The sequence below is a fragment of the Heloderma suspectum genome, chromosome 2 (genome assembly GCF_057233095.1).
Source record: "Heloderma suspectum isolate Gila_16-S chromosome 2, 16-S_ref, whole genome shotgun sequence".
In the NCBI taxonomy this organism is placed as follows: Eukaryota; Metazoa; Chordata; class Lepidosauria; order Squamata; family Helodermatidae; genus Heloderma; species Heloderma suspectum.
The window spans coordinates 187,147,988-187,161,468 of NC_139459.1; the positions used below are offsets into that span (position 1 = coordinate 187,147,988).

The 13,481-nt window shown below is 44.3% G+C and overlaps 1 protein-coding gene across 13 annotated transcripts in view; it reads right to left on the reverse strand.

Annotated features, from left to right (window-relative positions):
• The window catches only part of AMHR2 (anti-Mullerian hormone receptor type 2), a 33,879-nt gene extending 33,529 nt beyond the window's left edge, over positions 1-350 (reverse strand). For all 13 annotated transcript variants that reach the window (XM_084836774.1, XM_084836770.1, XM_084836768.1 and 10 more), the window contains exon 1: positions 36-350. In XM_084836774.1, coding sequence (XP_084692900.1) covers positions 36-291 — 256 coding nt within the window. In that variant the 5' untranslated portion in view covers positions 292-350. The remainder of the gene's footprint in view (positions 1-35) is intronic.
• Positions 351-13,481: the final 13,131 nt, after the last annotated feature.

The following is a 13,481-nucleotide window of genomic DNA, read 5'->3' on the forward strand; positions in this document are numbered from 1 at the left end:
ATCCTAGCTCCTCTGTCAAGCGAGTTGATCCTCACCTTGCAGCTTGGCTTGAAGTTGTCCTTGGGTCAGGTTCCAGATGCCAAAACAGCACTGGTTGTGAGGGCACTGGATGGTGGCATTACGGCCATCTTCTAAGATCAAGCCCCGGAGATGCTCCAAACCATCAGTCAGAGCATCAGATCTATAGGAAATGCAGCTACGGTTTTTACTCCAGGCGCCTTCGCTCATACTTTGCCACCCCAGCACTAGTAGCAAGACAGCCAGTCTCCAAAGCAAGCAGCGAGACCCCATCTACTTTCCAGCAGCACCTGAACTGGGTATGCAAACCCAGCTCACCCGCCTTGGTGTCTATCCTCCAGGCCCAGGTGGGAAGGACTTGGCCGACTCCAGTGTGTGGGATGGGCCTGGTTGCTGTCAGCTAGTGACCGCAAGCAGGAAAGCAGGGGAGGGAGGCAGTACATCTAGCCAAGGAGGGACAAGATGAACCTCCCTTGGCCCTGTCTTTATTCCTAGCATCTTGGGCTAACCGTTTCTAAGCCACCAAATGAAAAATACCTCCCACGAGGCAGCTGTACTCATCCCAGAAAAACAACTCCCCTGCATACTCAAGGAAGGGGATCTCAGATGCCCTAGCATGCCGAGATGTCAACTAGGTAGGGCCAAGGACACCATTTCAGGCTTAATTGTATGTGTGAGAAGAGATGGCGGGAGGCAAAGAGATGTCTGGAGGTGGAACAAGGTTATCAGCAAGGTTTAAAGGCCCACTCAGATGGGTATGTTTGAGATTCTGCGTGGTGAGAAGCATGACTTTCTCTGGATATAAATCAGAGAATTCTATCACTTCCATGTGATATGCATAATTGTGCACTTGTGCCCTGCAGAATGCACAAAGAATGGTGTTATTACTATTAAAACTGTCCAGTGGCAAACATGTAAAATCAAATAAAAATAGAACTGTAGGAACAGCCAGCCATGTTTGTTAAATTTATAAACCATTTCCCCATCAAAATGCCCAAGGCATTTAGAAATTTGTCTACCTGAGACCCTTCCTAGAGAATATTCTTTGTGGCTGGAGGAGAAATTCACATAGGGCCTAGAAGCTGCAAGTGGAAAGGGAAGATTTTTACCCATGCCCTCTCCTTTCCTGCGTTTCTGTGTCATCATCTTCAGAGTGGTGTTTTTGTTCAGAAGATTATCTTAATGCATGCTTGTCTTGGCAAACTTGAATACTGAGCAGGTGAAATGGCAACATTTCTGCTTTGACAGGATAGATTAAAGCCATTTTACCAACTTTCTCAACCAGCTTTAAATAATTAGAATAAAAGTTTCTGCAAGGCTCCCCACATTTCCTCTTGCACATGCCTAAACAGCACTGCTGTAAATGAGCAGCACTGGTGTTATTTGGCTGCATAAGTACTTCTGCAGATGGCATTAGTGAGATTACCAGCACCACTTCCGTTACTGTGGCTGACAACACTGAGAGTGTTGCAACATCCAAGAAGATAAAGCACTCTCACTGTAGACACAGCATTGTCCTCAGTTCTCAACTTTCAATTCTCAACACTGGTGCTTTCCATGATTATCCCCATATCTGCATATGCTCAGGAATGATATTAGAGACTTCAGTGTATATCAAGTGCAGGCTTAAAAACAGCAACCAGAGAATCTCCATGGTCCCCTGATGTGCTATATATGTACAAAGCAGGAGTGAATCCTCAAGGTCTCTTAACAACGAGTAGTTATGCTTTAGTTGTTAACTGATCCTAACTCTGCACTCTTGCTCAAGAGCATTAGCACCTTGCTCATGCATCAAACCAAAGGTCTACCTAGTCTAGGATTCTTTGCAAGGATCCCAGCAACCAGCAGCCATGAGGGTGCTCACAAGAGGTTGCCCAGTAGTCCAATGTTTATTTCACCAACCCCTGCATATAGACAGTGTACTATATACACGTGCATGTAATACACAGTGGAATATGTCTCTTCCAGTAGCTGTCCTTTGCCACATTCCATACACAAATGCTTCAAGCAGCTAAGGGCTTCATCAGACTGGCCCCAGATTGCATTTACAGTCTACTCTGGGTTGAAACAGACACATGCATGATGGGCAACACACACACACACACTATATCTAATCTATATCATCTATATCTATAGCAAAATATATGATATATATAAATGTTTAAAAACATATAATTCTGTATGATGGAGTCATCATTGTCTATAGTGCATATTCTTTCCTGTCCTAGTACCTTCTGGTTTTTATTTTAAAGTTTGATAATCTCAAAGCAGTAATTCAATTAGGAAATAGGCTTTCATTACAACTGAAGGTTTCTTCCATTTCAGCCCAGAGCAGAGGGGAAAGGCTATCTGGTGCTAGTCTGGAAAGGCCCTTAATTGCTCAAAGTCTGTCCACTGTCTAGCATTTCAAGGCTGCCCTCTACAGTAGAGAGCTGCAAGTTCTACAGCAAAGGCACACCCAATTTCACATAATGAAACTCCAATAATGGTATGCAAAATGCATCTAGCAAGTTAGATTTAGCAGGGTACCCAACGCTGAGCCCACGGGGACTTCCAACAGTAGCAGTGAGGCTCTCCACTCCCTGTCCCTTCAAAATATTATTCTTAATAAAAAGCCTGAAAAATGTTAGGGCGCCTGGTTCTCCTTCCTGTGCCTGAACCTGCCACTGATCATCTGTTCAGTGGGCAGGATGCATTGCTTCCTGGCCCTATTCAATCTTCTTCCATCCCGCAGACCTTTCCCTGTTACACTTTCCCTCTCCACTCCCAGCTTCTAGCTGTGCTGTTTTCCTCCCTTTCCCACCCCTAGTCTTCTTTTCCTAGCCCTGTTCTTTCTCCTCCACTCACCCCTTTCTCTTGCTGTTTCCCTCCATTCCCAGCTTAGCTATTTCTCCCCTGCACTTGTTTACCTTGCTGTTTCTCCCCTCCCTAGTCTCTAACCTTGCTCTTTCTCTCTCCTCTACCCCTTTGCCTTGCTATTTCCCCCTTCCTCCCAGGCTCTAGGCTTGCTCATCCCCTTTCAACTAGCCAGGCCCAGATGACAGCTATTATGTGAGCAGCCACATCTTCCATGTGAACCATTTTGTGGTGGCGCCCACAGCAGTTTCTCAAATTCCCAAGTGTGCCCACAGGTCTAAAAAGGTTGGGGGGCCCTGGATTACAGGAACCTGCCAACACTGAAAGTAGTCAGGTGTCCCCCTCTGTTAGGCTCATGAACTGGGGTGCATCTTGATTAGAACTTACAAAGCCCATGGATCAATAGCAACCCACAGAATTCCACTGTGGATGACCCCTTACCCACCTATTTATAGAAATCTTTAGATCTTTTTAGTGGATTTTCATAATTATATAAACATGTACATATGTGATTGCAGAAACACAGAACACCTGCCTATCAAAAGTGGGGTCAGTGATGGGAGAATTGTTGTATTGCTCCTGCTTGACCTGGAAGCAGAGGGGGAGGTACATGGTCAAATGTAGCATGTTTTTCAAGCCAGCCCCACTGCAAAAATCCACCTGTGTCAACAACTCCCCTGCTCTGAATTGCAAAGGAAAATAAAGCTCATGTGCTGTTGCAGCTAGTAAAGAAGAGAGGGAATGAGGCAGAAATAGGAAAAAATGAAGTTAAGAGACACTGAGGCAAGAAGAAGAAAAAAGGAGATGGAGGTACAGACAACCCATGGGGTAAAAAGGGTGGGGGGAGCTCACAGAGCTAGGGCTGCAGAGAGAAAAATGAGGTAACAAAGCTGGGCTACAGAGATACTTGTAGATGGTGGAATGACAAAAGAGCAAAACAGGAGGGGTTATATCTTTTGGTGGTGTAGTGAGAAGACAGCACATACAGACTGAACAAAAAAAGGCTGACAGAATGGGTTAAAGAGAACAGAATTAAAATTGCCACAGAAATGCTTTTCTGCAATCAGCTTTTCCGCAATCAGCTTTATCTGATGAAAAGGCCACCATCTGCACATGCTGTCTCCCTAACCCACTCCACCCCCAGATTGTCACTACATCAAGGAAGGAGGCATAGCTGCTTTGCAGAGAGCACCTGCTTTGCATGCAAAATGTCCTACGTTCCAACCCTAGCATCTCCACCTAAAAGAGTTAGGTAGCAGGTGATAGGAAAGACTCTGGCCTGAGACCTTGGAGAGTTGCCAGTAGACAGTATGGAACTGATGCTATAGAAAGCCGTCTCATATAGATCGTTAATACCTTCTAGGTTAGCCTTCTCCAAGCTGGTACCCTCCAGGGAATTTTGACTACAACTCCCATCATCCCTAACCACTGACCATGCTGGCTGAGGGTTGATGGGAGTTGTGTCCAAAACATCTGGAGGGCACCAGGTTGGGAAAGGCTGCTCTAGGTGGTGCTTCCCTTGAAGACTTAAGAGATTGCTTTCTGGGGGAGCAACTAGCACATACTATTTACACAGTTTTGCCATGTAAGGAGCAGATCTATGCAAAATCAGCAATTATGCAGGCCTAATTTGCATATAAGTTGCAGAACTCAACATTGCTGGTGCAGAATTTGGATGCTGTTAAGCACAGGATATGCATGAGTCTTGTATAAATGTTCTGAAAACCAAGTAACTGGTTATATACAAATGTGTTCGAAAAAAGCATTATGTTGTCAGAAAAAAATAAATGAATATTGATATTTTCTAGCAAAATGCACAATGTCAAAACAATTCTGGTAATTACTAGCAATACTGAAAGCAAATTGATGCCTTCAAGTCCAAATGTCATGCTAATTTACTGGTAAAATGACATTTTCCTCACAGCTATACATCTCAAACACAAGTGACATGATACAAATATTTTAGACTTCTTCTGCCAGGACCCCTACCATTTCTTCAAAAATTGCCAGTAAATGTCAACATTCACCAAATTTGAGACCAGCTCCCAAGAACAGGCTAAAGACCATAGTTTTTCAGACTGGGTTCGCATGATGACAATCAACCATGGGCAGCCAGCCATAGCTGGCTGTCGTGTCAGATGATCCTGGAGTACTTTCCACGTGGCATATTCTCCAGCAATAAAGCATGGAAAGAGCCCATGGCTTGTTGTAGGGTTTATTTCATCCACAATGGGTTGTCGTGTTGTCTGAACCCCGGAGAGCAATTTTATTGTGAGTTGTGGCAATTGTCTAGAGCTGCACAGCAAGAGCAGTGAAAAAGCCTGCATCACCTGCTTTTTGCAATCTCGCCGGTCACTGTCCTTCCAAAGTGCTGAAATGGCACTTGGGAAGAACTATCACTTGGTGCCCAGCTTTTATTATTTTTTGGCACCTCAAAAATGCACAATTGGGGTCACAATTGTTTAATTATAATTTCAGTCTTTTCCAAGTGTGCTCTTAATGGCTGTCCAAGGTGTGGAGTCTTGCCTGGTCAATTTCTTTGCCTGTTTCAGCTGTCAAAAGGCAGAGGGAAGGGGAGGCGGTAACTTACAAGGAAATTGACACGGTGAGGTTGCCTATCTGCCAATTTGCACACAGTTGTGAAAGACCAGGGGAGAAATAATACTAAGGGGAAGGACGGACCCGGTGCCACAACTCAGAAGCACTTAAAATGAGGTGAAGGAAGCCAAAAGAGTAAGGGCACCAAAAGGTAGTTGGGGGTGAGAGAGAGAGAGAGAATGAATATCTCCCCCTTGGCAATGTGATCTTCTGGTTTTTAAAAGTTGGACTGACATTCTCAGTGTCCCCCACCTTTTCAACACTTCTCCAAGCCTCCAGCTACTCCAGAAAGCTCCCCCACTACCACATCTCCCCTCCTGCCTTTTTGCAGCTCCGTTTTGAAGCATAAGCCCTGAGAAGTCAGCGGCATAAGACTGAGTGAATGGGGCCCTAGGGGGGAGGAGCAGTGTAAGCACTGCTGGTGCTGGCGCCCCATCTCTTCTTTCCCATTCCGCCACCCTCTCAGGGCTTTAAAGAAAAAGGTCAGGGAAGTCAGTGCCTTTTGCATGTCTGGGGATGGAAGGGAAAGGTGCACACATTTAACGGCTTGGAAGTTCATGGAGGTGAAATGTGTACAAACTTAAGGGCTGGTTAGCAAATGGAAGAGGGGTTTGTGTACCTGCAATAACTGCTCCGTGACTGCAGGTGCACAAATTTCCCCTCCACTTACTTGCCAGCCCTTTTAAAAAAATAGTCAAGGAACCATAGTAGCCACAGCAATATGTGCTCTGAAAAGGACCTGTGAAAAGGCTGCGGGGAATTAAGATCTCCCCTTTCTGGAGTTGCTGAAGAGTCAGGAAAGTGCTGAAAAGGCAGAGGACACCGAGAAGTGTCAGTCCAACACTTTGTGCTACCGGGTGTCTCCTTCCCCTTAGTATTATTTCTCCCCTGGTCCCTTGCAGTTGTGCGAAAGTTAGACGGGAGGCAATCTCATCTTCTCAATTCCCTTGTATGTTAGCGCTTGCTCCCCCACAGCTGAAACAGACAAGAAAATTGACCAGGCAGGACTCCACATATCGGAAAGCCATAAGTGAGCACTCACTCGTGCACCTGCAAAAGACCAACAATTTTTTTAGGGAAACGAAAAGGGGTAGCAATCAGAGCAGGGAAATGAGACAAGAGAGTTTTTAAAGCAAAGTCCCCTGGGATACGTGACAGAGCCAGCTGGAAAACTGAGAAGGAAGGAGAACAAGCCATGGCAAGCTCGATGGTCTGTGGGGGCGTACTACAGGTTGCTCAGCGAACAATCCACACCACGTACCTCATTCACAGGGGTGGCTTAGCGTTATGTGCGGACCCGCCCATAGCAAGGGTAGCTTTAGGCTCAAAACATCACAAAGTACTTGTGCGGGGAAAAGACATATACACAGCCCATGTGGTAATCTAGATTAAATACAAATTCTGTAGATACTTGCTTTATTCCTTTCATTTAAAAAATTGTAATCAGTATACAAAGGAGCCAAACTATTTTAATCTTTATACAAAAATAGCACTTTTAAAAAGTGTTTCAGACATCATTACATCGGTAATTGTTTTTTTTTTAAAAAAAAGCACATACATTATTACAAGATAAAACAAATAGTCTTTTACACAGATAGACAAGAATTATTTTATTGCCAGTGTTACAGGTTGGCTTAAGTGTCTGCAGAGTTGTGCTGTAAGCACCCAAAAAAAGAAGAAGACTTACATCACTACCCACCTTCCCCTTCCTGGGAGAGGATACAGAGGCAGCCATGTTACTACGGAACAGGATTACAAGCCATTGGAGATAATGAAAAATGCTGATTAAACATTAGCAGAGTCTGTGAATGACTGAACAGCAACTGGGCAGAAACTTCTCTCCCCCACCCTTCTTTCCACTGCAAAGCATGCAAAAAGCAAGCGCTCATCCTTTTGCCAGGGGATTGGGGTGGGGGGGCGGGGGGGGAATAAGTGAATTACTGAACTCCTGTTGCCCATTTAAATTCGACTGTGACAAGATTAAAGCTAGAAAAGGCTGTTTCAAGGCACAGAATGCTAGAGAAGAGTCTCTTAAGGCTGATGGCACTGGCTTGGCTATAGATACAATCCTTGTATATAAAAGGAAAGGCACATTTGATTTAAAAAAAGAGCATTGCAAATAAGGTATTAAAGATTACACCGTGTGTGTTTTTGTTTGCACATTTCAGAGTTAAAGGCCAGTTTATACACTGAACAGTCTCAAGTGGTAAAACATTTCCTAGACCTAGCTTACAGTTGCACACCTGAAAGATCCCCCATGAACAATGCTCCTGAACTCCCCCCCCACTCCCCCCCCCCAAACATGTCAACAAAGAGACTATCCTGGATCCCTCTCCTGGACATGCTAGTTTCCTAAGAGCCTGGCCAAATGTGGGGAGCACTCAATAAGGTAACCATCCCCATGCTGAAGCAGCAGCCCAGGAATAAAAAGGGTCTTTTTTTTTAAACCACTCGAGCCTGCCAACTGTGCTGACAACACAAATAGCTGAGCCCTGTATACATAGCAAAGGATGCTTCTATCTCAGTTTTCATATGTAAAATGGGGCAGTGTGTATGTATATAAGCAGAGTCCATCTCAACCAGCAGATAACCAAGGGTCACAGTGTTATCCTGGCACAGGGCACAAGGCTGCATCACCGCAGAACTTGTTGTGAAGCAAAACTGAAAAAGCAGACAAGCAGAGGACGGAGAGAGTGCCAAGTGGGAACATAGCTGCTTAGCAGTGTGGACAACTCCCTTTCTGAAACCCCCAGGGCAATGTTAAGATCCTTCAGATCTTTCCACACCAGAGGCTTTTGGCAGTGCTTTCCTACTTCCCCACCCATAAAAGGAGACGGGATTTCTGCTACGTTAAGAGACATCACTGCAGAGGGGGGGCAGGGCTCCCCAGTAGCTGACACACTTTGCTTTAGACCACTGTGCCATGTAAGCAGACAGGGCAAGGAATCCTTGGCTAGGAATTTAAGACTTTGAGGATCAGAGTCCTTGCTTGTGTACTGGGTCAAAACAAAGAGGACAAAGTAGTGCCAAATCCATCTTTGCACGACTGATGCTGTAGACATAGATAGCAGTCCGCATGCCAGCTACACACACCCAGTTTCAAGTGGGAGCTTAAATTGTATGCAGGATTGTAACCACAGCACAGTGGTTTTAAATGGTCCCACAAGCTAGTCTGCCAAACAGTGGCAGCAGAGGCTGTCTCAACTTGAGGGTAATTTCCACAGGAAAATTAGTATCTTAAACTGGAGATTTGTTTTAGAACTCCCCCAAAAGGCACTCACTGGGGTTTTTTTTTCCAGCAGCAAAGTTTCCATTGCTGCTGTTTGGCTCAATGATGGTACAAGAAAACCCATTTCAGAGATCTTATTTATAACCGGGGGGCGGGGGGGATACTGCCTGCATTGAACATGTAGGCTTTCATCTCTATAGATCAGAACCAAACTGGAAAGGAGCATTCTTGGTTTCGGGGGGTGGGGGTGGGATTACTTGGGAAGGACAATGCAAATATAGTAAGACACAGTCTTTGCAAAAGGCAAGCTCTCTCATGCTCTACTAAACATTTAGAATACTGCAGATAAAAATGACTTTGGATAATGCAGAGAACACCTTGGCCTCGTTTGGACTTCAATTCTTGCAGAAAGGTACCTACAAAGAACCAGCAGCATTCAGCAAGCAGGCACAACAGCAACTGCCACTGGGGTATCTCAGTGAGGCAACATTTACACATAAAAAAACAACCTTGGGGGGAAATAAATACTGCATTCTACCAAAGGACCTAGAATCACCAATATTCCCCCCGAAAACCGACCCTTCCAATACAGCCATAGCTACTTAAGTTTTATGGATTGTTATAAAAATACAAATGCTTTCACTCTCTCTATATAAAAATATATCCCCACTGCCACCAAAAAAGGTGGAAAGAAATAAAGGAGAGAGATTTACAGCTTCTTCCCTTCCTTAGTGTTCATGCTTCACAGTTTTGTTGGATTTCTACCACTGGCTGGAAACACCCATTTTTGTTTTACGGCCCCCTGTGGCAGCTCTAAGCTGAACAATATCGCTCTCTAGAAAATGAACACCAAGATTCAGTGAGAGAGACTAACAGATACTTTGGGATGGACAATCTGCTGCACAACAGCCCTGATATTGCTAACAATGTGACAGAGTTTGAGCCACAGGCTGTAGATGGATTCTTTCCCCATGCCACACTGATCTTGTGAGTGAACAAACCATAGTCTGAATGAAGGTGTCCTATGGATTAAAAGAATATCAGCAAAAACAACAGAGTCTTGAGGCACTTTAAAGATGAACAAATTTATTCTGCCCTAGGTTTTCATGGACACTGTCCACTTCATCAGATCAGAAGCTTATGCCAGAATACATTTACTAGTTTTTAAGGTACCACAAGACCCTTTGTTGCTTTTGCTGCAATAGATAACACGGCTATCCCCTGGAAAAAATATCAGGTTTCCTTTGCTACCAAAAATGTGTACAAGAAATATGAAGATGTTTTTATGCAGATGAACATAAAAACACCAGACAAACACTTATGATCTACAGCCCACAAAAAGAATGACTGGGATAGACTGCAGCAATACCCTTTTCCCAAACATTTCTGATGTCCATTCATTACTTATAAAGTTAACATTGAGAACATTTAATTACAAATCAAGAGTTTCCAGAATTCTAGGAGACAAAAAAGAAGGAGTATTTTGAGAGACTACCTCTGTCAAGATAACTGTGAAGCACTAGGATAAAAATAGCAGAACAGGAGTAAGAAACTACCAAACTGAATTTTGGAGTAGTTTTGCATTGCTGCTTGCCACATGGTACAAGTTTACCTAAAACATCTACTCCCTCTACCATCCCAAAGAATGTGTGCATTCAGTTCATTTCAATAACGGCATTGTTACCTTGTTTTTGATGGAACTCTGAGATCTGCCATTGTAAAAGCAGACATAAATGCTCAAAATAAACGGAGTCACTTATGCTTCTAAAATACTTGCTTCTTTGGAATGTCCAGCTCTGGTCAGAATGACCCTACAGCCCTGTTGCACAGAAAACCCTCCTGACTTTGAAGCAACTCTGGTTCAGAGAAGACATATTTTTGGCCAAATCATCCCTTGTTGTGCCAACAAGTTGATCTTGCATTAAAAGGGCACACTGTTTTCCCAGATCTGGGCTAGCAGAGATATTGTAACATTTTCAAGGAAGTCTTCATTTCTCCCCCTAAACAGTCTAAAGAAAGATGAAGCCTTCTAAGTTTGCCACTACTGATTTCCCTAGTCTTCCTACAGGTGACTTGAAATGCATACAGTGTGCATAAAATGTTAACCTTTACTTTTTCTTGGAGGGGGTCAGCTTTTGCAAGTGAAATTCTGGATTTTATAAAATAGATAGCAGGGCAGTCTGCTGCCCAGGCTTGTTAATTCATTTTGATACCAGTGTATCTTTGGGGATTTAGTGTACACATGTAAATGAACACCTACTCAAAGCTCTTCATCAGTAACAGGGAAAACACATCTGGATACTAGTGTCTCCCTTTCTTTGCTGGTACAGGAAGTTCAATTTTAATAAGGCGCATGAAACACACACACACACACCTACCTTTACACCTGCTAGTCCAGCTATTTGTTATGAACAGTTGTACTGATGTAGCCCTACTCTTTCCAACCCAACATCTGCATGACAAGTTATACCAACTGAACCAAGAGCATAGTGAGAAAGAGGAGTGGGGGATTAAGCTTCACAGGACCACAAGCTTCACTCCCCCTTCATGCCCTTTTCCAAGCAGTAGGGGCTCATCTTAATATTTCTGCCTCAACGAAAAGAAAATCAAATAAGCCAGATCATTAGTCTGCACTGCAGAACTCACCACATGCCAACTCATACCACAGTTTGTCTTTTACATGACCGTTTCCTGTCGCTGAAGATTTTATTTAGTGAACAGAAGAAAACTTGAACACAACTATGCTCACTGATACCTTTGTGTTAAAAAAAGGTTTCCATTTTCCTGCATTTCAACAAATATTGTAGACCAAGCAGAACAGTTCCTTAGGTAATGTGAAATCACAGATCATAAAAGCACAACTCCAAACAAGCCAAGTAAGCACCAGGAGTCCACAAACACAGCCACCAGGTCAGCAGTGGTGATAGTTATGTTTAATTCCAGCATTCTCCTAAGGAAGTGAGATGAAGAGCCACTTCCTTCACCTCTGGTTTAGCAGGGCTGCTCTAGTCCAGCCCTGCCAAACCACCGCAGTAGGCATCAAGTTGCCATGACAGGATTAGGGACGTGTTTCCTAGTTCTGCTATTGTCAGGGGGTGCTGGTCCAACGGAGGAAAGGTTGCAAATGGAGGTAGCAAGACTTGGGAAGAGGGGCACAGCTGGAGTGCTAGAGACTGGAGCTGTAGGGGCAGAGAGAAAAGATGTGACCTGGCCCTTGTGCTGTTGAGGAGTGCAGTTATGGCAGGACTTCAGGGCAAAACAGTGGCAACAAAACAAAACGGCTGGCTACTGAGCCCAGCCATTGGCACTCCAAGGCAAGAAAGGGTGGCCTGCACACAGAGGTGAACATCTGTATTTGCTAATGAAGGATGTTAAAGACCTTATGAAGTCTGTTTAGCAAAGGCTGCCACTTTCCAGAAATTCAGTATTTACTATTTTTCCACAATACTTAGCGAAGGCAATTTGTCCCAATAACTCATTTGGGAAAGAGTTGCCTTGCTTTAATTAACAGCTGGAAAAGAGGTAGAGAAAAGAGATGGTGCCAGCAGTATGGCCAACTATGGCACTGGACAGAGCGTCCAACTCACTTACTCTGAACACTAGGACCCTGGGGAAAATACCTAAACCAGCCTTCCCCAACCTGGTGCCCTCGAGATATGCTGGACTGCCACTCCCATAATTCCCAGCCAGCATGATTTTTGGTCATGCTGGCTGGGAATTATGGGGGTTGCAATCCAACCCATCGGTTGGGGAAAGCGGACCTACATGGTCGAAAGGATTAACACCCAGGTCACACGGCTCTTTTCCTCAACAGGGGGCCTGCAAGGCCTCTCCAAGCAGCCCTCCTAGCGTCTTCCTTTCCCATCAACATTTGCCCTCTCACATTTCTCCACTGCTTATGTTGACAACCAGCCACCCCCCACCCCGCTGCACTTCCTTGTGATGTTGTTCCCACGTGGGCATGAACAGTATTACAGAGGGAACAAGATTGCTGGGAAGGACTAAGGTGCTGAAAAGCAATTACAAATGGCAATTCATTCTCAAGGAAGGGCAGCAAGGCCAAGGGTTGGGTTATTTGGCCCCACAACTTAACTGAACACTGCTGAAGGCAGTTTGAATAGAACTGGAGAAATGCTAGAGTGTTTCATTGCAAAGCAACAGCTTGAGCTAAAGAACACCCCAAGTCCTTTACTACACGGCTGTAATATTTGCCTATTAGGCAGACAAAAAACAGAACAAGATCCGACTTGCCCCATAGTATGGATTTCCTTACTTGAACCAACAACACACATGTAAAGACCACACTTTTAAAAAACACACCGCCCCCCCCCCCACAAGATATTTGGCGCATCATCATCTGCATGTATACCAGGTTATCTGGACTTCAGTTCCATTGCAAGTTTTAACCTAAGGGATTCTGACTGCTTTATATTAGGAACTGAAAAGGGCTTCCTTACTGTCGGTGCCGAATTCATAGCATTTGGAGGCCTAGAAGTGACTGCAGACTTAAGATCTTCCTCAAACATAATCGCAATTACTCATCTTCTTCTGTGCCCCCTCCCCACTGCAAAATCAGAACATATTATGGGTCACGGACCCTACCACTCTGGGGGAAAAAAAAGTTGATGGGAACTTAGACATGCCTCTCTCCTAATGGAGAATATGAAAATTAACAAGTTAAGAAAGTAAGAGATGGAACTGGGTTTTTTGCCCAAATGGAACAGGTGGGGGTAGGGAAGACAGACAAACCTAAAAGCCAAGCATACAAAAAGCTAAATGT